We start from the raw sequence: 25,443 nt of genomic DNA, 5'->3' as shown, positions 1-25,443 counted from the left end.
CAGTGTGTAACTAAGATTCCCAGAGAGCAGTGGATGTAGTGAAGGTTTGACCCATTCCATAGGTTCCTGATGTAACGTACTGAGCACATTCAGCATTATTGCTGTCTCAAAATCCCATGTTCCCCAACCACACAGCCCTTCATTCATGCAGCTTTTAGTTGTTGTAGAGTGGGAGGGTACAGAAGTTTAGAACACTCACTGTCATGTGACCCAGGAGTACAGCTTAATATAGGCATTACCTTTTAGAGACCAGAAGGTAAGTCATTTAGCTTTTCCCTGAAACTCACAGTTAATTACCTGACAAGAGAAGACAGACTCCAGAGTTGTAGCGGCTAGTGGTGTCTACATCAGTGCAGCAGACAAAAGGGAGTTGAAGCACTAACAAAGTCTATTCAGCCAGGTAACGGCTTTAAAGCCATTTACACCAGGAAAGGTGACATGCAGTCAGATGGCAAGGACATGCAGTAAGACTCATTGGGATCAGAGTCTGGGTACTGTACAGATCTCCAAATGACTGGCCTCACCCAAGGTGAGCCACTTCCCTTGTAGAGTTTATAGGGGTCTTCAGAAGTACAATACCTTTGCATTGTCAAGGCCACAACGCTGCCTGAGGATTTTTAGCCTTTCCAGGTAGACTGAAGGCCCCACTTCCTCCCCATTTGTGTTTCCTATGGATGAGGACACTGTGTTGGTGGAAGTGGGGACACACGTTAACTCCGTCTGAGGAGAAATTCCTAGGAAAGGGAAAAAGAACACACTTAAGCCTCTTAGTAGCCTCATGCAGTATCCAACAGAACAATCTAGAGCTTGAGACTACATCAACCCACATTGTGCTCTTGGAAATCCCATTAATCATAATTATATTTACTGATAGGGCAATGGGTTTGAGAGTTGACAATGATTAGCCCATTTTTTGAAAAAAGTCAAGCCACCATAAGTGAGCAGCAAAGCAGCTCCAAAAGGCAACATGCTCTGGCCATTAATTGGAACAGCTGAAGAGGCTATTGTGGGTCAAGAGTAGCCATTAAAACCAAATGGTAAATTGACATTACATGAGGGAAAGGCTTTGATGTTTATCCTTTGCTCTTCAGTGCAGCAAGTCAAGTTAGAGGAACAGAGGACTGAGAGTCCTGTGGCACCTTTAAGACTAACAGATGTATTGGAGCATAAGCTCCAATACACAAAGTGGGCATTCACCCACGAAAGCTTATGCTCCAATACATCTGTTAGTCTTAAAGGTGCCACAGGACTGTTGCTTTTTACAGATCCAGACTAACACAGTACCCCTCTGATACGTGACAGAGGACTGAGGTATTCCTCAATTGACCTAAACCCACCCAGTATTCTTGTGCAGGAAGCTTAAGGGCACTGCTTCTCCCAATTCCTTTTCATGTAATTGAGAGTGGTGAAAGAGCTTCCAAAGATTCCCTTTCCCTCTAGCCTCCACATATCAGACAGACTTTATCAAATTAATGAAAAGAGCTCTCTCTCTTCATGGAATGGAGAAACTAAGAAGAGAAACTGAGGCACAAAGTTGCCTTGGATCTTTAAAGTTGAGGGAGTTTAGGTACATATATGCTCTCTACCCACAGGAAACACTGAGTCCTGAAGTATTCCTTTCAGCTTTTAAATGAAGCAAAGCAATACGATGAATGCAGTTTGGAAGGCTACATTGCTGAGGTGATAGCTAGCACATCATCTTTTGACTGTGCATATTTTTCAAGGTGGGGACAGAAGTTAGTTCTGCATTACCAGCAGCATTTAGGAGGTTCTGAGAGACTCAGTCACTCCTTCTGCCAAAGCTTGTGACAAATTACTTGGGGGAAGAGGGAGTTAAGGGGAAAGAACACAATGGGCACAGTGTGGGATCTTCTAGGAGCAGAAGGTCAAGCGTAGTATGTGCCCCTTACTATAAGAAGCTATTCTACTGCTATGTTTAATGATTTCCTAATGGGATCTGTAGTTTTATTATACTGCATTTTCTTAATTACTGGAGTGTGCTTATGGACAAATTTCCGAGTTCTGTTCTACTGAAACACTTCACTGAGCAAGTTGAGACATCTGAAATTCAGAATTTATGGGAGCAAGGATCTAGTAAACAAGATAGCCCATTAAGCAGGCCTCTGTGGTGACCAAGCTTTGAATGGAGAACTGTGACTATCCCCTGGCTTCCTGGGACATTTACAGGGTGACTTAACAGCTTACCTGATATAGACTGCTCCTAAGGGTTGCCAGGCTATTCCTAGCCAAGATTGGGGAAATTAGAAGAAAAAGCTATATCTTATGTCTGCTGTGTTGATGTGAAATCTACGAAGTTTATGCCTTGCTTCAGTCTGACAGTTTCATGCAAAGATCCTATGACAACTATTTTAGCGGCCCTAAAAGAAGAGAGAATTTTGCAGCTGCCACTGTGATGTCCTGATAGTATGCTTCACCAAGGAAGCCTAGCTTAGGATAAGGAGAACTTCACACTAAGTTACTGCAACAAGAATCGCTTGCTTGCCAGGCCTTCAACATAGGACTCCAGAGCACTGTACTCCATTAGACAGAGTAAAAGTTTTTGAATTTTCTTTTAGAGGGGGACTTCTCTAACAATGACCAGAATGATGTGCACTGAAGTCCCTTCAGATCTTTACCTCTATCTCTTCCCACCTAGTTCGGTAAGGTAACCACAGCACCTTCCCTGTGAGTGGCAAAGCATGAGTGGTCTTTGCAACAGGTGCCATAGTGACTTCATGAATGTGCCACGAACGAGTGCTCAGAGAATAAGGGGGTCACTTTGGAAGCCCATAAGGCTCTCAAACATAGTGGCACTTAATGGGAGCAGCTACAGTTGCCACATTATAGCTAGATTCAGCATGCCAAGTCCCCAGGCCAATTCACTTGTGTTGCCAAGAAGCGCTGTACCTGTAGATGAAGGAATGCGTCCTTTGCCCTCCTTTTCCATCTCAATGTGCCGGAGGCCTCGTTCTACGTAGCTCTGGAAAAACTGAGATGAGTTTTTCAGGAAGGGCTCAATGTCTGCATCAGAATACTTCTTTTTGTATTCATACAGCTCTGCCAGACCCTGGGGAAGGAGGAAAGTTTCCATGTGTTACCCAAACTGCAGTAGGCACATGAGGTGGTATAATCTTCCCCTTCTTCCTACGGTAAAAATGCACTCACCTCTTTAGTGTTCTCCTTGGAGCCAATCTTCTTAAATATCTCTGCTAAAAAATCATTTACTTTGGCTTTTGAAGACTTTTCATCCTAAGAAAGAAATTGAGACTCCTGAACAAGATTGTTTAAAGTAGTATCCCCAAAAAATTAGAGATACTTAGCTAAATAATTTATAATACACTCAAGTGCCAAGGATCTACCAGCTGCTGTGGAGCTTCAGGGACAGACAGACAGACACACCCAAGACAGCACAGGCTAGCTGGGTCAAAAGAACTGTCTTTTACAAGACTGGGGTTTATACGGATGTCAGGTACAGAGGATGACACATCAGACTAGAAGTCTCCTCTTGGGAGACGTGCATTTAAAGCCTGTTCTGGCCACAGTTAAAGTTTAGTGGACCAGCCATTATCAGAGCTCATGTTCAGCAAGCAAGATGGGTACTATTGAGCCTTAATGCATCTCAGAGGCACAGCATTAGAAGGACCAATTTCAGACACACATCACATGTTCCAGTGGGCAACCTAACTTCACATCTGACTAGAGCTAGTTAGGAACTTGTTTCTTGGAACAGAGTTAATTTGCCACCTCTACCTCCACTGTTAACTTCATGTTACTTACTATGCGAGATGCCCCCTTTTCTGTCTCTTTATCAGTCTTGCTTCCAATTTGATCCATGGAGTGTTTCATTACTCGACACAGGTGAGCCTCCAGCTCAGATTCATTCTTGTTTTCTATCATTGTTAAATGGTCCAAGATCTAAGAAAGACATAATAAAAACTTTAAAGACCGCTTGAGCATCTTAAATTAAAGCACATAGCTGGTTTCTGCTCTAACCTTGGGCCCTTTCAGCTTGCACAGAGTGTGAAGCAGAGTCTTAAGTGTCCTTATGGGGAATTCACTTTTACACTGCTTCAGCTTCTCCTTAGGAAACACCTTCATGAAAATGTGTATGTCCAGCAGGATTCGGTCCAGGTTGATGCTATTGATGGTTTCAGGAAGAAGCCGCACCATTCTCCACAGACACTGGAGAGAAAGAAAAGTTCATGAAGAACCAACTGCTCAAGTCAGAGGGGAATTCCGGCTGCAAGTTTTGCTGTATCCAGGGTATCAGTATCTGGAGCTAGATGCCCAGAAGAGTAAGTGCTGCTGTTGATTCCGTTACCAGTAGCAGGAGATTGACAGAGTTATTATTGTATGTACACTACCACGGAGCTTCACACACTGCTGTGGGCTTGCTGGATGCTTCTACTCTCACTAAGGGTATGTCTAACCTAGGATAAGGGGTGTTTAACACATCAATATTTTAACTAGCATGTTTTAGAACCTTAGCATAGATGGGGCAAGTTTTATCTTAACGTGATCTAGACTAGGCGCTAGAGTAGTATTTAAAGTTGTGTTCACCAACTTGGTCTTAAAGTACCTTGTTTCTGTTTGAACCAACAAGTCTGGATTAGGAACAGACACTTCAGAGAAGGACCAAGTGAATACACAACCCCCATTATAGGCTCACCTTCATGACAAGCTCCGAGAACTTGGGAGAGCTGGCTGTTGCTAGCAGACTGTCTTGGAGCAGAACAAGCAGGGCACTGGAGAGAACAAATAGCATTAGATGGGCAAATGCTATAAAGGGATTGTAATAACACCGCCCTACTGAACATCACACCAGGGACTACAGATCACAACTAGTTCAGCTTTCACACAATGCTCTGCACCTCCTCCCTGTCTCCAATATCTTACTATCAGCTCCATAAAAATGGAGAGCTGAATTTCTGCAGAACACACCATGTCAAAACTGTTCAACTGACAGTCCAACGACACAGACTACAAGTTTAGGCTGTAGAATGGTTCACTGTAAAACTTCACCCCAATGATATAGATTGGACAGTGATTTAGTTATAACTGTGCCCCTTTAGATACAACTACACAGCAGCTGAGAGCATGCTTCCCAGCAAGCAGAGAGACACACTCACAGGCTCTGCTTGAGCTAGCGTGCACAAACAGCAGCATGGCTGTAGCAGTACAGGTGGCAACTCAAGCCAGCCACCTAAGTACGTACCCAAGGGAGTCAGGCAGGTTTGTATTCAGGTGGCTAGTCTGAGCAGCTGAAGCCACACTGCTATTTTTAGCATGGCTACCTGCACTGGGAAGCACGCTCCCAGCTACTATGTAGACATTTCCTTAGATTCAGGGCCAGAAAAAGACGGTTACTCACCGTTGTAACTGTTGTTCTTCGAGATGTGTTGCTCATATCCATTCCATTAGGTGTGTGCGCGCCGCGTGCACGATCGTCGGAAGATTTTCTACCCTAGCAACACCGGCGGGTCGGCTGTGGAGCCCCCTAGAGTGGCGCCTTCATGGCGCTGAATATATACCCCAGCCGACCCGGCGCCCCCTCAGTTCCTTCTTGCCGGCTACTCCGACAGTGGGGACGGGGGGCGGGTTTGGAATGGATATGAGCAACACATCTCGAAGAACAACAGTTACAACGGTGAGTAACCGTCTTTTCTTCTTCGAGTGCTTGCTCATATCCATTCCATTAGGTGACTCCCAAGCCCAACTTAGGTGGTGGGGTCGGAGTGAGACATTGCTGTGTGCAAAACCGCTGACCCGAATGCAGCATCGTCCCTGGACTGCTGCACTAGTGCATAGTGAGCTGTAAACGTGTGGACTGATGACCAAACCGCCGCTCTACAAATGTCCTGTATCGGAACATGTGCCAGGAAAGCAGTCGAGGAGGCTTGGGCCCTCGTGGAGTGAGCGGTAAGGTGCGGTGCTGAGACGCCTGCCAGGTCATAGCAAGTCCGGATGCAAGACGTGATCCAGGAGGATAGGCGTTGTGAGGAGACCGGTGAGCCTTTCATTCGGTCGGCCACTGCAACGAAGAGTTGCGTCGTCTTTCTAAAGTGCTTTGTGCGGTCAATATAGAAGGCCAGGGCCCTTCTTACGTCCAGGGAATGCAAACGTTGATCCTGGCGAGTGGCGTGTGGTTTGGGATAAAAGACCGGGAGAAATATGTCCTGGTTGATATGAAATGGCGAAACCACCTTAGGGAGAAAGGCAGGATGTGGACGAAGCTGCACTTTATCCTTATGGAAAACTGTATAAGGGGGCTCGGATGTAAGTGCCCTGAGTTCAGAAACTCGCCTTGCTGAGGTGATGGCTACGAGGAAGGCTGTCTTCCAGGACAGGTACAAAAGTGAACAGGTGGCTAGTGGTTCGAATGGAGGACCTGTGAGTTTGGAGAGAACCAGATTAAGGTCCCACGTCGGGACGGGCTGACGCTGTTGTGGGTACGTCCGGTCTAAGCCCTTGAGGAATCTAACGACCATCGGGTTAGAGAATACCGAGGACGCGAGTTCCCCCGGGGTGAAAGGCTGATATAGCAGCCAGGTGAACTCTGATTGAAGATATCGCCAACCCTTGCTGTTTTAGGGAGAGGAGATATTCCAATATGAGAGGAATGGGTGCCTGCAACGGGGACGTGGCTCGTTGTTCGCACCAACAGGAGAACCGCTTCCACTTGGCCAAGTATGTGGTTCGTGTTGAGGGCTTCCTACTGCTCAGCAGAATCTGTTGGACAGAGTGCGAGCACTGCTGCTCTGCCTGGGTGAACCATGGAGCAGCCACGCTGTGAGGTGGAGTGATTGCAGGTCGGGGTGACGCAGCCGACCGTGGTCCTGAGATATGAGATCCGGACATAATGGAAGCGGGATCGGTGTCTGAACCGAGAGTTCCAACAGTGTGGTGTACCAATGTTGTCTCGGCCACGCTGGAGCGATCAGAATTACCTGTGCCTGGTCTCTGCGCAATTTGAGCAGTACCTTGTGGACCAGAGGAAACGGAGGGAAGGCATAAAACAGGTGGTCTTTCCAGGGAAGGAGAAACGCATCCGAGAGGGAGCCCGGAGCTCGACCTTGTAGGGAGCAGAACACGTGGCACTTCCTGTTGTCTCGAGATGCGAACAGGTCTATCTGGGGAAACCCCCACTTCTGGAAGATGGAATGTATGATGTCCGGACGGATAGACCACTCGTGCGTCTGGAAGGACCTGCTGAGTCGGTCCGCTAGAGTGTTCTGGACTCCAGGGAGGAACGATGCCGTGAGATGAATTGAGTGGGCGATGCAGAAGTCCCACAGACGAATGGCCTCTTGGCATAGAATTGACGAACGTGCTCCTCCTTGCTTGTTGATGTAAAACATGGCCGTGGTGTTGTCGATGAGAACTAACACACAACGGCCACGTAGGAGATTGAGGAATGCCTGGCACGCCAGGCGCACCGCCATCAGTTCCCGAACATTGATGTGCAGGGCTAACTGGGGTGCAGTCCACAGGCCTTGGGTATGGTGTTCGTTGAGATGGGCGCCCCAACCCAGAGATGACGCGTCTGTGACCAGGTGCAGAGAGGGTTGTGGGGCGTGAACTGGCATCCCCTCGCAGACCACATTGTGATCTAGCCACCAGGTGAGGGAGGCCAGGACCGAGTTTGGGACCATGACCACCATGTTCAGGCTATCCCGATGTGGACGGTATATTTATGACACCCAGGTTTGAAGTGGGCGAAGCCGAAGTCTGGCATGCCTGGTTACATACGTGCAGGAAGCCATGTGACCCAGCAGGGTAAGGCACGACCTCACCGTGGTAGTTGGGAAGGCCTTGAGCCCTTGAATGAGGTTCGTGATGGTGCCAAAGCGATTGTCTGGCAGGATGGCTTGTGCACGCCTGGAGTCTAGAACTGCGCCGATGAATTCTATTCTCTGGGTAGGTTCTAGAGTGGATTTGTCCTTGTTGAGTAGGATGCCCAACTCGTTGAATGTGTGCACTATTCTGTGGACGTGAGCTTGAACTTGCTCCTTGGTGCGACCGCGCACCAGCCAGTCGTCTAGGTACGGGAACACCTGTATCCCTTGCCGACGAAGGTACGCTGCCACGACAGCCATACATTTCGTGAACACTCTTGGGGCCGAGGATAGGCCGAAGGGAAGGACTGCAAATTGGTAGTGCCCCGTGTCTACCACGAATCGCAGGAAGCGTCTGTGAGGTGGGTAAATTGAGATGTGAAAGTATGCGTCTTTCATGTCGAGGGCGGCGAACCAGTCTCCAGGATCGAGGGAAGGGATAATGGCCCCCAAAGAGACCATGCGGAACTTCAACTTTACTACGAATTTGTTGAGTCCGCGCAAGTCCAAGATGGGCCGCAGACCTCCTTTGGACTTGGGGATCAGGAAGTAACGGGAATAAAATCCCCTGCCCCTTAACTCTATCGGAACCTCCTCTATGGCCCCCATGGCCAGGAGCGTAGAAACCTCCTGTATAAGAAGTTGCTCGTGAGAAGGGTCCCTGAAGAGGGACGGGGAAGGGGAGTGGGAGGGGGGGATAGAAGAAAACTGGATAGTGTATCCCCTTTCCACCGTGCGGAGGACCCAACGGTCCGAAGTTATAAGGGACCAAGCACGGTGGAAGTGGGAGAGACGATCCCGAAAGGAGGGGGCTGGATCCTGGGGGATGACTGGTGCGCCGTCCTCGACCGCACCTTCAAAAGTTTTGTCTGGGGCCTGAAGGTGGTCTAGGTGGCCCCTGGTTCTGGCCGGGTTGAGGGCCGGTCCACCTTCTCCTACCACCTCGCCCTCGCCTCCGGGCCGAGTCTTGTCTCTGACGAGGCGGGGGGGGGGGTAGAAGCGCTGAGGCTGCGGCCTAAATGGTCTGCGCTGAGGGCCCACAACATGCATCCTCAGGGAGCGCATGATTGTTCTCGAGTCCTTGAGGCTCTGCAGGCGAGAGTCCGTCTTGTCTGAGAACAAACCATGTCCCTCAAAGGGCAGATCTTGTAGGGTTTGCTGCAGCTCCGGAGGCAAACCCGAAACTTGAAGCCAGGAGATCCTCCGCATAGCGATACCCGAAGCCATGGTCCTCGCAGCCGAGTCTGCTATGTCCAAGGAGGCTTGCAAGGAGGTCCGAGCCACCTTCTTACCCTCCTCTACCATGGCTCCAAACTCTTCCCTGGACTCTTGGGGAATCAACTCCTTAAACTTCCCCATGGAGTTCCAGGAGTTAAAATTGTAGCGGCTCAGTAGTGCCTGTTGGTTCGCCGCTCTAAGTTGCAGCCCTCCGGCTGAGTAAATCTTACGGCCAAACAAATCGAGCCGTTTAGCCTCTTTTGATTTAGGCGCTGCAGCCTGCTGGCCGTGGCGCTCTCGTGCGTTCACTGATGCCACCACCAGTGAACACGGTTGGGGGTGGGTATACAAGTACCCGTAGTCCTTCGACGGGACAAAGTATTTCCGTTCCACCCCTCTCGCTGTGGGTGGGATAGAGGCAGGAGTTTGCCATATCGTATCCGCATTGGTTTGTATCGTGCGGATCAGGGGTAACGCTACCCTCGATGGGGCATCCGCTCCGAGGATATTCACTATTGGGTCGTGCACCTCCACTACCTCCTCCGCCTGCAGGTCCATATTACGGGCCATCCTGCGCAGAAGATCCTGGTGAGCCCGAAGATCTATTGGAGGTGGGCCCGTGCACGATGTGCCCGCCACTGCCTCGTCCGGCGAAGAAGAGGAAGATGCCTCCGGTGGAACAGGATCCAAGGGCTGGTCCTGGTCTCCCTGTTCCTGGGCCGGAGCATCACCTGCGCCTGGGTCCAGGGCGTCAGGCGGTGCGGACACGGAAGCCTCCATGTCCCCTGGCGGAGGCCGAGAGATGGTGGACTCCGGGGCCCTTCTAACGGAGTGACCCGAGCGAGAGGTCGAGGGTATTGGAGCCCCTTGCTCCTGATGGTACGCCCACGGGGTCCAGAACGACCAGTGAGATGGGCCATGAGAATGGTCCTCTGTCATCTCCCGCCAATGGCCCAAGTCCTGTTCCTCGGCTTGCCCTTGAGGGGGATATGCCGATCTCGAGAGGTCCTCCGAGGAGTGGGACACCGATCTCGATGGCCACGGCGGTGCCGAGAGCGTCGAGACGATTCCCGTGGGCTGCGGTGCCGCACGGTGCCGGTCCGGAGATGATCTATCTCTACGCGGTGCCGGCGATCGGTGCCGGGACCGCGACCGGTGCCAATGACCTCGTCGGTGCCGGGAGTCAGATCTGGACCTCGACGAGGACCTGGAGTATGCCCGGTGCCGGGAGCGGCCTCTCGACGTCGAGCGTCGACCGTAGTGGTGCCGAGAACTACGTCTCGACGTTGATCGGTGCCGACGATCATAGCGGTGCCGAGACGTAGAGCGGTGCCGCGAAGAAGATCTTGGCCGCGAGTACAACCGGTGCCGAGGCGATATTCGGTGCCGGGACTGCGAGCGGCGTGGGGACCTGCTTCGGGACCTGGATCGGTGCCGAGGTTCCAGCCCTTGCGATGGAGGGCGCATCAGTGCAGGTTTCCCTCTCGACTGGACCGGGCGAGTCAACGGTGCCGTCGGTGCCGGTGGTTGAGGTGGTGTCGGCTCCGTGAGAGCTATTAAGTCTCTCGCCACCGTGAAGGTCTCTGGAGTCGACGGGAGGCACTGTATCACCGCCGGCCTCGGTGGAGACGCTATCTGCACCGGACTCAACGGCCTCGGCGCCGGAGTCGACGGTGCTGGAGGCACCTGTTTCCGGTGCTCCACCGGCGGACGCGGCTCTACCCCCGGCACTGGGGGAGCCGGCGTCTTCGGCGCGGAGGTCCCCGTCTTATGGGCTTTTTTATGCCCCGGGGATAATGACCGGCGCCGAGGCACTTGCTGTGCTTGCGGTGCCGACGAGGTCCGGTGCCGGGGAGGCTTGTCCGACGCCACTCGCGTGGTCGTCATAGCCGATGCCGCCGGGGCACTGCGCACCGAGGTGCTAGATGCCGGGGCCTGACTTGTAGATGGAGCGTCCGGACTAAGTGCCGCCTCCATCAGGAGTTGCCGGAGCCGAAAGTCCCGCTCCTTCTTGGTCCTTGGTCTGAAGGCCTTACAGATCTTGCACTTATCTGTTTGATGGGACTCTCCCAGGCACTTCAGACAGGAGTCGTGCGGGTCGCTCGTGGGCATAGGTTTAGCGCAGGAGGCGCACTGCTTGAAGCCGGGAGCTTTGGGCATGAGCCCGGGCCCGCGGCCGGGGGAGAAAGGGGGAGACGACCCCCTTAGTCCCCTGGACTATTATAACAACTAAAACAACTTTGAAACTATTAACTATTTAACTACAAACACTATAACTATAACTATAACTACAACTATGAACAACAAACAAAGCTAGGGAGAGTGGAGGACAGCTATGCCGCGCTCCACAGTTCCAACGACCGTCAGGGGTGGTAAGAAGGAACTGAGGGGGCGCCGGGTCGGCTGGGGTATATATTCAGCGCCATGAAGGCGCCACTCTAGGGGGCTCCACAGCCGACCCGCCGGTGTTGCTAGGGTAGAAAATCTTCCGACGATCGTGCACGCGGCGCGCACACACCTAATGGAATGGATATGAGCAAGCACTCGAAGAAGAACTAAAATTACTGTCCTGATATGCTTGTTTTTTCAGTAGCCAGGTGAACTATTCTACAGCCAGCTTTGCTCACCACTTTAGTTGACAGGCCATTGTCTTGCAAGAGGACTCAATGAGACAGTGACTAACATATGGTAAAAGCAGACTGGAGAGCCATGTTCTCTGAAATCACATACACGAACAGGGACATGGTATTTCATATGTGGTATAGGACTGTTTTAGAGGAAGAGAACTTGTCTCTTCTCTGATTCTAGCAAAGACTAACTTACCTCAATATGTTGGTCTGGTCAGACTTCTCCAGAACCTTCACCACCAAAAGGTTGACTGATCGGATGACCTGCTGCCCTTCCTCGAGGTCTTCAACCCGTGAATCCAGCATTAATGTAATGAGGCCATGCATTAAGTCTTTCAGCACTCCTGTGGAGGCCTCCCGAGCCAGGCTCTCCATCTGGAATAGCTGCCAATCAAAGCCAGGATTAGAAATTTCTTCAGCATGCACCATTTAGTTTAGGGACTCATCTGGGATTCTACTTGCAACTCCCTCTTTAAAAATGCACCTCTTTCACAAAGTGTTTATATAGTCTATTAAAATGTATGGGAAGAACATTAAGGTTATAGAGTCAAGCATTCAAAGGCAGGAAATACCGAAGTTAAGGCTGTACATGTAAAAGTTAGTTGGTTTTATTTTGAAAACATAATATGTAAAAATGGTTTCTTACCCCCAAAAGATCTACTCCCCATGTGTGTATTGGTCAGAGCTACTGATTTCAAGGACTAAAATGGAGCTTCACTATATTTCCTACTCTTGGCCCTCCTGAGCCAACCAAGCTCAGAGGGAGAAGCAAGTTTCTACTGCTTCATTTGTGTCAAGAATGGTTAAAATAAAACAACTTTATTACCTGTGCAAACCCGTGGGGAAAAAAATGAAGTTGCACTGGACCCTGAGGAGCTAATTTGACTTGTAGACCTTTATTGTTGGTGGCAATGCAAGAAATGGACAGACAGCACCAGCTAAGATAGAACTGCATTTTAATTGTTTCTCTTTAGGTGTATGCATTAAGATACTATGTTATTACATTATTTTTCAGATACTGAAATACGCTATTTTTCCTTCAACCTTAGATACACATGAAGCATTACCGTGCATGCCAGAGAATCTAGAAAAAAAAGTCATAGGTGGGCCTGGTACCAACACTTAAGGTTTCCCAATACTTCCCGCTATAAGCCCTTGTTTTCAGTTGCACCTCTGCCAAATTTTAACCTGTTTTGGCTGAAGTTTTCCATACCAGCTATCTGCCTCAAGTTAGTTTTTTTTGTTTGTTTGTTTTGTTTTTTTATTTTTATTTTCAGTCAAAATGGTTCAGCCCTTTCCAAGAACAAAGCTAGGGATAAAATAAGTTGTTCTGCCCATGTTAAAATATTCTGTTGACCTATCCTTTGAAAAGCTTGAGCATCCCCATGCTTTGGGACGGGGGATGAAATTTGGCAGGGAGAATCCTGTGAAAATCCACCAGAATCTGGCCAAGTTATTCTGGGCTACTGTAGGTCATGCTGGGTCCAGGTCTCTAAACAGAGCAGGGAGACTGTCCAGGACCCCCCAGCTAGTGCCCAGGCAGCATAGAGAAGGAACCTGCCTGTCTGATTTGAACACAGAAGGGACAAGACTTGCAGGGGGACTGGCTGGGCAAGAAGAGACAGGGCCTGGGAGCCCATTAGCTTGAAGAAGTGGAGGCTGAGAGGTGTCTAGGTGAGGAGAATGGAGCTCAGACAATAAGCCGAAGGTGGGGAAAGAGACAGGACTGAAAGAGTAGTTGGGGCAGAAGAGCCTGTGCCCACCAAAGCATACTCCCCCTCCAGAGCCTGGATAGAACCTAAAATCTTTTTTAAGTCTCACCATTCCTCTACCATTGTCATTCATATTTATGATGATAATGGGTAGTCACTGGGCCAGGTAAAGTGAGAGAATGATTCCACAGCCCAGTAGACCGGGCACTAACCTATGATGAGGAAACCCAGGTTCAAGTCCCTGCTCCAATTACTCTATTTATAAACAATCTCTCCTCTTGAAGCTGTCCCATGTTAAGACCCACATCAGCGTATCCCAGCAGCTAGGGCACTCTCCCACATGTGAGACCCAAGTTCAAATCTCATCTCCACATCAGGCAAAAACAGGGGGAACTGAACCCAAGTCTCCCAAATCCCTAGTGAGTGTCCTAACCATTGGGCAAAAGCTTATAAAGGAAGGCATCACTGCCACCTCTTCCTACGGCCCTTTTGTGAATCTAGTTTTCCTGTTCTTTTGTCAAAAATGACTGAATAGCTAAACAAATATGGTTTCAGGCTGAAATGAAATTGTTTTTAAATTTAGTTTTGACTCTGATTGGCTGAAAGATATATATCTATATCTATATGAGAGAGGGAGGTTTCAATTCAACCCCAAACTGAAAACCTTTATTTGATTTTTCAGAATTGCCAACAAACCCAAAAATGTCCATTATTTGCCCAGCTCTAATTACAAGTTAGGAGATGCCAGAGTTAAGGATGCCTCTGAAACCTTAGTTCAGCCCCCTTGTGCATATGCATTATGATCAAAATACATTTTCCTCCACAGGATGGGCCTGCTGTGGGAATGAATCAGGGTTGTGTGGTGAAGGAGACTGTTGTCTATAGCACAATTTCTCAACCTTTTTGATACCAGGGACTGACTTGCTGCCTTCCTAAACTGTCAGGGACTGGCGCTGGTTCATGGACCGGTCGTTGAGAAACCACTGGTCTATAGGACCCCTGCTTCATTTGTTGCAAAAATGTGTAGTAAATGAAGCAGAGGATTGCAGGAAGAAAAAGGATGGTCTCCTGATTAAGGCAGTTGAATGCTGCTTGGAAAACTGAATTTTGTCCCCACCTCTGCCATAGAGTTCCTATGTGATACTAAGCAAGTCACTTAAACCAGACTTTTCACAGGCGGTCACTAATTGTGTGTTCCCCATTTTTTGGGTGCTTGACTTCAGATCTTGGGGTCTAATTTGCAGAACCGCCGCACACTCACAATTGCATTAAATGGAGCTGTGCTTTGACTATATGAAGTACTGTACAATGCTACATACACTCAAACATCAGGACTAGACATCTCAAATTCCTACGTGCCCCAGCTTCTCATCTGTAAAACTGGGATAATAAGCAACTCTCCCCGCTCCCCAATTTCTCTCAGGAGTGTTGTGAAAAATAAATTAATAATTTGAGAAGCACTCACACTATGTGATGAGCACCACAGAAATGCCCAAAAGAAATAAATAATTCTGTCTGAAGAACAAAATTTGAACAGTGAGCACTAAAGAAGGCATGGGGATGCACAATGAACAAGGGCAAAAAATAATAGCATATCATTAAGTGAGCACCACCCATCCTGTGCATTGGACGAGGTGGGTGTTGGATGGGGGAAAACAAAAAACTAGTGATCATAATGCATATGCACAAGGGCTCTGAATTAAGGTAACACAATCTATGCCTTCTCCACCATACACTGAAGTCAGGCAGACCTATACAACTCAGCCTTCTTTCATTTAGGATGTTTGGAAGACTAACATCCAGACTGTACCATACCTCATGCTCTAGTTCAGCCACAAGTTATTGGGCTTGATGTACAAATTCTACAGTGTGTTATGCAGGAAGTCACATTAAATCATAATGGTCATTTCTGGCCTTAAAAATGCTAGAACAAAAATACATTTCCCAATCCCTTGACTAGGGATAATACAAGCCATTTTCAGTAGTCAATGGTACTTCCTTTAGACAAGGCCTCATCCCTGCTCAAATTCAGCACTAGAGTTATTCAGTATGGTCACAAGCTGTTGCAACAGGGAAAGTATTTCCCCCTTGCCACTGCCTCATTTCAGATAACTGTGCCATATTAGAAAGTTTAAAAAAAAAGTTATCCTCTGACAGAAACCAAGTCTAGAAACTTTCAGCAATTGAAGACAAACAACCCAAACTGTAGCAATCACTAACCTTTCAGCCGCGGTGTTTGTGGCAGAACGGTCACCATTCACTCAACATCTCGTGTATAAATAATGTTTGAAATGGGCTACCATTTATCAGCAAGTTTCATAAAACAATGAGTGTACATATGTTCTGTACAGTACTAGACACCAAGCTCAATCTATACATCACACCAACCATCCAGAGGGGGTGTCTAACTATATTCCTCTTTGGAATAAGATTCCTTAACCCCTATTGTCCCAGGATGCTTGCAGCTAATTTGAGCATTGGCTGGAGACAGACATGAAGCACTCACTCCCCCTATGCCTCATGTACTTTGTACCCAATTTGATTTCCTGCACAGGGCTGTTGCTAGACTAGCTCCAAATGAGCCATTTTAGAGAATAGCTAGAAAGAAGCCTTCTTAAACAAGATTCACTAGATGGCAAGGCCAGTGCAGGACATAGTCTCATCTCCACCCATCCACTTGCACAAGGCTTGTTCCCTTTCCTCACTGCCTTACCGAGATCATGTTCCCGATGATGCAGCTGTAGAGCTTGACTATCTCATCCTTGTCCAGTTTCTCATCTGCCATGTGTGTGTTGTAGATCAGTCGGAGCTGCATGAATGTAGCTATTAGGAATTGATCAATGTGGCCAGACATGGCTTCTGCTTTGTCCTCCTGTCTGAGGACCTCATCAATCTAAGAGCAAAACACCCCAGACACATTAAAGTTGATCCTCTGCAAACAGTACAGGAACAATGTTTAACTTAGGTTCCCCCCCACTTACTATTCCATTAGTCAAGACATCTGCTTTCTAAAACTTCATCTAAAAATTAGTAACTTTGCACTTCTACAACTAATCCCAGTACATTCAGTGGCATTAGTGATCCCTTGCTTAGCTATGACTTGTATCCTATACTCATGGAACTGTGCAGAATTTTGAGTGAGCAAGAGCTTATATTATGGATTTTGTAATTATTGGTCTTGTGTAGTTTTCTGGGCATGGCGCTCCCTAACAGAATGGTTCAAGGGTTATGAGTCAGGGCATGCAACTCCTACACTTGGGATATGCAAGGCAGTTTCATCAAAAACTAACCCTCGCCGGCACAACATGGAGGTGAGTCATCCAGTAACCTGAACGTATATCAGGGTAAAAGCAAAGTTGAAATAGGAAGAGTCTTAAGACACCACCACCACCTCACCATCATGGACAGCCATCACCAGCTTAGAGCTGGAATCTATATGGATGATCTAGTACAAGTTCCCACCTACAGAACACGTCCTACATTCTGTCTGATGGAAAACTGTTATGGAATTAGCGAGTCAGATGGCCCCTGTGCACTTGACTTTGTCATCAGGGAGATTCTGAGTGGTGACCACATCACCTGACATGGCAACACCACCAGTGTGCAACTCATCACTCTCGCAGACTACTGGCCTTAGCTCAATGCAGTGTAGCCTGCCAACTAAAAGTTCCACTTACCTGTGCCAGAGCCTGGATACTAGTATTTATGTCACCACTGGCTACCTGGGAGATGACAAAGTTGATGGTGGAAGCTGTATTACTGTGCATGTCATCGAAGTGTGGGGACACAGCACGGATCCTAGACAGTTGGGAAGGGAAAGGTCTTATGATTCTCCATGGAAAAATAGTTCCAACCTGCACTTCACTGGTGCCTTCCAGTCAGATCTCAAAGATACTTAAAGCGGGATCCAGCCTCACAGACATTCCTGTGAGGAGAGTTTCATTCTCATTTACAGAGGATGGAAAAGAGAAGTTAAGTGATGTGTCTTAATCACATAGCCACCTGGGACAGAACTGAGTATAACCTAATCTCACTCAGACCATACGTTAACCATGAGACCAGGCTTCCTTTTCCTCTGTGTAGCAAGATCATGGGCACCTGACCACGCCCCCCCAAACTCCCCTGCCCTCTATCCAACTGCGCTGCTTGGTGCACTGGTGGCTGGCGGCACTACAGCTGCACTGCCCAGCTGGAGCTGGGCCACGCCACGCGCAGCACAGAGCACTGGGTCAGGCTGGGCTCTGCAGCTGCGCTGCCTGGCCGCTCAGAGCATTGTGCCGGTGCCACAGCGTGCTGAGGCTGCGGAGGAGGGGCCAGGGACAAGCCTCCCGGGGCAGGAGGACCCCGCAGGCCAGATGTGGCCCGCGAGCCGTAGTTTGCCCACTTCTGTTCTAGACAGTTTCAATTGGCTTTCAACTAAGCAGTGGCTTTAAACTCACTTGGGTTCCGGGATGAGGACTGGCTCAAAGATGTCATCTAGTTTGTGCTGTACAAGTGCTGGCATCTCACATCGAACTGTGCCATTGTCATTCTCAATTTCATCTAGATCCAGCTGGAATTCCCGTGGAACTATATGTGTTATCTCAGAATGGCCACTCGTGTTGCGGGCTTGGCTATGGAAACCAGAAGAAAGGTGTTTATGTCTATACACTCCTAAGCCAGCATGGTAACACTAGCATCCAGTGGTAGTCCTAAGCTCTCATATCAAGATCGTTATTTTGCAGATCTCATTTTATTCAGTCCTCTAATTGAACCCTTTACAGTTCCCCCAGCTGTTAGCAGTAAAGGCTTACGCAAGCCAGGAGAGTAGCTGCCAATTACTTGCTTTCATAGTTCACCTGAGAAGCTGCTGGTTTTCCCTACAGCCCACTATAAACCACAGTGAATTTGTGACAGGCATGCATTGCTCTGCCTATGACTGAGATCCAGCACCAAAGATGGCATTGATGGGACATCTTATTGAAGCTCAGGTCTTCTTTACCACAGCTAAGAGAAGGTAACCTGACAAGCCAGTCAGCATCCAGGACTCCCCGAGGATCCCGAGACACTTGCATGTTAGAATGTTCCACTTAAAGGGAATCTAATCTCTATTACATAAGTTTCACCAGGGGCCTTTTCTCCAAAAATCAGAATGATCTAAAATACATTGACATGTGGTGCAAGGTACAGTTACTAAGCTTTGTTTGTAGTATGGGTATGTAGCCCCAAGCTCTAAGATTCAAAATGCTCATCTAGCTGGCCTCTGTACACTGGCCCTATCAAATTAAGAATGGATTCCAATCAATACCAAGTTTAATGCAACACATGGGAATGAGTTCTCCTAATATTTCCAGAAGCTGCCCAGCATGGAATTGCCATGTCTGCTAGCAGTTTGGGTTGTAGTTGCTCTTGGTAGAAGCCCTCTATTCTTGTAATTTTAGTCTAAGTTATTTACAAATACCTAGAACTGGCCAGCATAAAAAGTCAGGCACTCAGAGGGAATGATTAAGGCAGAAGTTAGAAAGATACAAGAGCCCTGCTACCAAGAGGTTAGTGGACAGTACTTACATCCTATAAGTGCGATACATAATTCTGTCCATGGAGAAGCAGTGAAAGAAGGCACAAGACCATTTAGAAAGGATTCAAGAGACAGACAGACAAGACAAAACAATGAAGAGAGATTCAAACAAACACTTTGTTTTACAGTATTTGCCCAGACAGTTTTCACAACATGCAAAGACAATGGCTACAAGAACTAAGGTAACGCTGCAGAACATGTTCTTAGCACATACACTGCAGAAGCCATAGAAAACCATAACTATTTCATTACATACTTGAGTTTGGAAGACATGTCCTCAGCCGGTCCCTTCCTCAGCACGCTAGCATTAGCATTCGTGCTCGGAGCACGCTGAGGTTTCTCTTCTGCCTGCCTTGCTGGAGCAGCAGCAGGTCTCTTAGCAGCCCGCTTTATTCTCTCCTCCAGCATGCTCATGTCTTTCTCAGAAAGCTGTGAGAAAGACAACTTCAGTTCAGTCTGCAAACTCTGCACATGTTTTAGGAATTGCAGCTGTCACCTATGATATACACAATCCTACTCATCTGAAGTTACTGCATAGTGCTAGGAGATAAAAGGAGAGGTCAACATTTAGCCTCCTTCCTCTGGAGAAGCAACCAGACCATCAACTTAAGGCCCTGAATATGACTAACCTTGGAATGGTTAGAATCTATTTGAAGTGTCCTCCAGATTCTAAGGTCTTCATGGTTGAGAAATTACAGCTAGTAGTTATGGTATACAAGTAAGAGTATTAAGTTTTAGCAAAGGGTACCCCTGCAATACAAGGTGGAGAATAATAAAAGCACATTCAAGACCCCAGGCAGAAGTACAGGCAGTGCTGACACCTTCCTATAAAGAAGAGAGGTGCCTTCTTAACCTCTTCACTGCAACCTCTCCAAGGTATCAAGTGTGAATGATCCAAGCTGAAGCTACATTAAAGGAGCTGGGCTCCCATATCCTCTAGTGAGAAGAGGTAAGTTCATAAACTTACTAAAAGGATTCAGGAACTTACTGGGAACTATAATCTGATTGAATGTTGGCTCTGCATATTCACACTTGTCAGATGTGCTCTCCATCCCACTGAGCTTTGGGACCCTTCTAGAAATTCAGGGCCTTTTGGGATTGCACAAGCAGCCATCTTGGGGCACTGACCATGCAAAGCTGATTATAAGAGGTTGGGAGGTCCAGCTACTTCAGTTCTTTCTGCTAAACCTTGGTATTCTGAGAACAGAACTTTTGAGAAAGAACAGGTGACTGAAAGATTAAGTGTTGCTTCTGCATAGTTACACTAACTGCTCATTCTAGTGAGTAGTCCAAAACACTAATGGATAAGCAAGAGGAAGAAAAATAAGAACTTAGGTGGGACTGCTTCACATAGGGAGCAAAATTACCAGGGATAAGTGACTGTAGCAAAATAAATTCATTCCAATAACTTCTATTTCCCTGGGGGGGGGGGGAGGGAAGGGAGGGACAAGGTAGCAGCAGCCTTGGTTCCCACCTCATAACTTTCTTCATGTAGGACCTCCAAACACTTGCACACACTCTTAGGAATGCTGTATTTCACAACTAAGCAGTGCAGACACAGACATGTACACAAACTCCATGTTTTAACCACTCTATAAATACCAGCTGGGAGGGCAAGCCAATTAGACGAGTATAATGCATAGGGAGAGGTCTCACTGCCAAACCACAAACCTTTTTAGTTACACAGAGTAGGGAAACCCTTAACTTGCTGACAACAAAACTTTATGCAAAGTCAAAGTTGCCTGGTGGTATTTCATGCTCTTCGAGAACATCAAGTTCAGCAAAGCCTGAATTTGTGAAAGCCAGGAAGTGAAGAGCTAAGGTGCGTGCCCAGGCAACTAACTCCACACCTCCCCTCCCACCAAGCTGGAAATAGTCACTAGTCACTCGGAATTATCTGCATGCCCTCCAGCTGCATTCACTGTGTAAATGCACTGAACAGTGGAAGAATCAGTTGGAGCAACTTGGAAGAGCTGCGACTGACAGGAGGTGATCTGAAGGGCTGTGACCCTTTGAGTGTGTATGGAAGCCCCTCTCTGACCCGTGTGTGATCAGAAGGAAGAGATGCATCTGGACCTTGAGAGATACACTATGTCTCATTTCATCACTGCATAGCATAAATTGCATCAGTAATGGGGCACCGGGGTCTTCTTGCCATGGGGAATGACAGCAGTTAAGTGGGAGATTAGTGTGAACTGAATTTAATGAAAGGTAAATGAAAGTATAGCATTAGATGGCATCGTGCACATAAAAATGAAGGGGTTGTAAAATTTAGCAAATGTGGTGTACTTTCTGCGAAGTAGGTTAAGGCCTGGTCTACACTAGGAGTTTAGTTCGAATTTAGCAGCGTTAAATCGAATTAACCTTGCACCCGTCCACACAACGAAGCCATTTACTTCGAAATAAAGGGCTCTTAAAATCTATTTCTGCACTCCTTCCTGACGAGGGGAGTAGCACTGAAATCGGTATTGCCATTTCGAATTAGGGTTAGTGTGGCCACAATTCGACGGTATTGGCCTCCGGGAACTGTCCCACAGTGCACCATTGTGACCGCTCTGGACAGCAATCTGAACTCGGATGCACTGGCCAGGTAGACCGGAAAAGCCCCGCGAACTTTTAAATTTAATTTCCTGTTTGCCCAGCATGGAGAGCACAGGTGACCACGCAGAGCTCATCAGCACAGGTAACCATGCAGTCCGAGAATCGAAAAAGAGCACCAGCATGTACCGTACGGGAGGTACTGGATCTGATTGCTACACGGGGAGAGGATTCCGTGCTAGCAGAACTTTGTTCTAAAAGACGAAATGCCAAAACATTTGAAAAAATCTCCAAGGGTATGATAGAGAGGCTACAATAGGGACTCACTACAGTGCCGCGTGAAAGTTAAGGAGCTCAGACAAGCCTACCAGAAAACCAAAGAAACAAATGGAAGGTCCGGGGCAGAGCCGCAGACATGCCGCTTCTATGCTGAGCTGCATGCAATTCTAGGGGGGACCGCCACCACTACCCCACCACTGACCATGGATTCTGAGGAGGGGATAATCTCAGCCATGCCTGAGGATTCTGCGGACGGGGAAGATGATGATGAGGAGGATGACGACTACCTTGCAGAGAGCACACAGCACTCCGTTCTCCCCAACAGCCAAGATCTTTTTCTCAGCCTGACTAAAGTACCCTCCTAAGGCATTATCTCAGACCGTGACCCCATGGAAGGGACCTCAGGTGAGTTTACCTTTGTAAATATAAAACATGGTTTAAAAGCAAGCTTTTTTTTAATGATTAATTTGCCCTGAGGACTTGGGATGCATTCGCGGCCAGTACAGCTACTGGAAAAGTCTGTTAACGTGTCTGGGGATGGAGCGGAAATCCTCCAGGGACATCTCCATGAAGCTCTCCTGGAGGTACTCCAAAAGCCTTTGCAGAAGGTTTCCGGGCAGTGCTGCCTTATTCCGTCCTCCATGGTAGGACACTTGACCACGCCATGCTAGTAGCAAGTAATCTGGTATCATTGCATGACAAAGCCTGGCAGCGTATGGTCCCGGTGTTTGCTGGCATTCAAGCAAGATCTGTTCTTTATCTCACTGTGTTATCCACAGGAGAGTGATAGCGCTCATGGTAACCTGGTTGAAATACGGGAATTTAATTAAGGGGACAGAGGTGGCCGTTCCTACTGGGCTGTTTGCCTGTGGCTGAAAAGAAATCCTTCCCTGCAGTTAGCCAAGCGGGGGCAGGACGGGGGAGGAAGAGAAAGAATTGGCGCTGAGCTTTTCGTGTTTGGCTAGCAGGGATCTTCCCTGATACCAGCCACGCAGTGGGGGGAGGGGTAAAGTGATCATCACAGAGAATTGGATGGGGGAGGGGGGTTAGTTTGGTTTCTGCTGCTGCACGTTAACAGGAAAACCGCAGCACTCAACGGGCTTTGCTTGGTATGTGGGAAAGGAGTGCGCTGCTTTTCTTAAGGCTGCAGAAGCCGAAAGACAATGGCTTACCATGGCCGCATGCAAGCCGAATTCTGTTGCCCGGACCTGCGTCTGTGATCTCTAACACCAAAGCCGCAGGCACTCAATATTAAGATGCAAAATGCGACCTTGTACTGAAATCACATGTGCTATGTAATGTGAATAGTGTCGTTCACCATGAAAGAGTATAAGCATTGTTCTGTAAATTGTATCTTTTTAAATACTTCTCTCCCTTTTTTCCCTCCCCCCTGTAGCTGCAAATTTTTCAAGCCTCCCTCCTCCGTCCCGAAGGCTCTCTCAGATAAGGTGGTGGAAAAAAAGACGCGAGACGAAATGTTCTCTGAAATCATGGAATCGACACGCAATGAAAGAGCTCATCTGAATGAGTGGAAGGTCACCCTATCCCAGTACAGGAAAGCTGCCAGTGAACATGAGGCCATGAGGGATGAACGTGAGGAGTCGAGAGACGCTAAAGATGAGAGGTGGCGGGATGCAACACTGGGGCTGCTGCGTGATCGAACTGACATGCTCCGGCGTCTGGTGGAGCTTCAGGAACAGCAGCAGGATAACAGAGTGCCGCTGTAGCTGCTGTATAACCTCCCTCCCCCCTCACCATGTTCCATAGCCTCCTCACCCAGACGTGTAAGAACGCAGGGGGGAGGGCTCCGTGCACCCTCCCACTCCACCCCAGTGGACAGCCCAACCAAAAGGCTGTCATTATATTGAACTTTTTTAGTGGCCTTTTCCTTCCCTCCTATCCTCCTCCCAAACCCCACCCGGGCTACCTTGTCAATTCTCTCCCTTTTTTTAAAATCAATTAATAAAGAATACATGATTTTTAAACGATAGTGACTTTATTTCCTTTGCAAGCAAGCTGTGATCGAAGGGGGAGGGTGGTTTGCTTACAAAGAACGAGTCAATCAAGGGGGTGGGTTTTCATCAAGGAGAAAAACAGACTTTCACACCGTAGCCTGGCCAATCATGAAACTGGTTTTCAAAGCTTCTCTGATGCGCAGCGCTTCCTGGTGTGCTCGTCTAATCTCCCTAGTGTCTGGCTGCGTGTAATCAGCGGCCAGGCGATTTGCCTCAGCCTTCCACCCCGCCATAAAGGTCTCCCCCTTACTTTCTCAGAGATTGTGGAGCACACAGCAAGCAGCAATAACAAATGGGAATATTGGTTTGGCTGAGGTTTGAGCAAGTCAGTAACGTGCGCCAGCGACCCTTTAAACGTCCAAATGCACATTCTACCACCATTCTGCACTTGCTCAGCCTGTAGCTGAACAGCTCCTGACTACTGTCCAGGCTGCCTGTGTATGGCTTCATGAGCCATGGCATTAAGGGGTAGGCTGGGTTCCCAACGATAACTATAGGCATTTCAACATCCCCAACGGTTATTTTCTGGTGGTATATCATGCTCTTCCAGAAAGAGTTCAGCAGAACTTGGTCATGTGAAAAACAGGGAATAGTAAATCCCTTACTGCAGCTGTTTAAACAGAGTAGCGTTCCTGAAGACGAGAGCGTCATGAACCCTTCCCGGACATCCCACGTTGATGTTGGTGAAACATCCCTTGTGATGCACAAGTGCTTGCAGCACCATTGAAAAGTACCCCTTGCGGTTTATGTACTGGCTGCCCTGGTGCTCCGGTGCCAAGATAGGGATATGGGTTCCATCTATCGCCCCACCACAATTAGGGAATCCCATTGCAGCAAAGCCATCCACTATGACCTGCACATTTCCCAGAGTCACTCCCTTTGGTAGCAGCAGCTCAGTGATTGCTTTGGCTACTTGCATCACAGCAGCCCTCACAGTAGATTTGCCCACTCCAAATTGATTCCCGACTGACCGGTAGCTGTCTGGCGTTGCAAGCTTCCACAGGACTATCGCCACTCGCTTCTCAACTGTGAGGGCTGCTCTCATCTTGGTATTCTGGCGCTTCAGGGCAGAGGAAAGCAAGTCACAAAGTTCCATGAAAGTGCCTTTACGCATGCAGAAGTTTCACAGCCACTGGGAATTGTCCCACACCTGCAACACTATGCGGTCCCACCAGTCTGTGCTTGTTTCCCGGGCCCAGAATCAGCGTTCCACGGCTATAACCCGCCCCATTAACAGCATGATTTCCAAAGCGCCGGGGCCCGCAGTTTGAGAGAATTCTGTGTCCATGTCCACGTCCTCATCACTCTCATCGCCGTGCTGCAGTCGCAGCCTCCTCCTCGCCTGGTTTTCCAGGTTCTGGTTCAGCATAAACTGCACAATAATGCGCGAGGTGTTTACAATGTTCATGACTGCTGTCTTGAGCTGAGCGGGCTCCATGCTATGGTATGACGTCTGCACAGTTCACCCAGGAAAAAAGGCGCGAAACAGTTGTCTGCCGTTGCTTTCACGGAGGGAGGGGCGAGGCTGTACCCAGAACCACCAGTGACAATTTTTTTTGCCCCATCAGGCATTGGGATTTCAACCCAGAATTCCAATGGGCGGGGTAGACTGCAGGAACTATGGGATAGCTACCCACAGTGCAATGCTCTGGAAGTCGACGC

General features: G+C 48.3%; 1 protein-coding gene and 1 non-coding gene across 8 annotated transcripts in view; both read right to left on the bottom strand.

The window, feature by feature from the left end:
* CKAP5 (cytoskeleton associated protein 5) overlaps window positions 1-25,443 on the bottom strand; it is a 100,018-nt gene that overhangs the window by 3,633 nt on the left and 70,942 nt on the right. For all 7 annotated transcript variants that reach the window (XM_034769520.1, XM_034769521.1, XM_034769522.1 and 4 more), the window contains 11 exons: window positions 19,206-19,378; window positions 17,832-18,005; window positions 17,070-17,190; window positions 16,106-16,285; window positions 11,877-12,064; window positions 4,670-4,745; window positions 3,994-4,182; window positions 3,778-3,915; window positions 3,166-3,249; window positions 2,908-3,067; window positions 580-734 (listed from right to left, as the gene is read on the bottom strand). In XM_034769520.1, coding sequence (XP_034625411.1) covers window positions 580-734; window positions 2,908-3,067; window positions 3,166-3,249; window positions 3,778-3,915; window positions 3,994-4,182; window positions 4,670-4,745; window positions 11,877-12,064; window positions 16,106-16,285; window positions 17,070-17,190; window positions 17,832-18,005; window positions 19,206-19,378 — 1,638 coding nt within the window. The remainder of the gene's footprint in view (window positions 1-579; window positions 735-2,907; window positions 3,068-3,165; window positions 3,250-3,777; window positions 3,916-3,993; window positions 4,183-4,669; window positions 4,746-11,876; window positions 12,065-16,105; window positions 16,286-17,069; window positions 17,191-17,831; window positions 18,006-19,205; window positions 19,379-25,443) is intronic.
* LOC117877516 lies at window positions 16,904-17,014 on the bottom strand. The gene has a single exon (XR_004645740.1). It is a non-coding gene; the product is annotated as a small nucleolar RNA SNORD67 (small nucleolar RNA).

Source organism: Trachemys scripta, chromosome 4 (genome assembly GCF_013100865.1).
Source record: "Trachemys scripta elegans isolate TJP31775 chromosome 4, CAS_Tse_1.0, whole genome shotgun sequence".
NCBI classification, from domain to species: domain Eukaryota; kingdom Metazoa; phylum Chordata; order Testudines; family Emydidae; genus Trachemys; species Trachemys scripta.
Note: the sequence above shows the minus strand (reverse complement) of the source record. Positions and strands in the feature narration are given on the sequence as shown.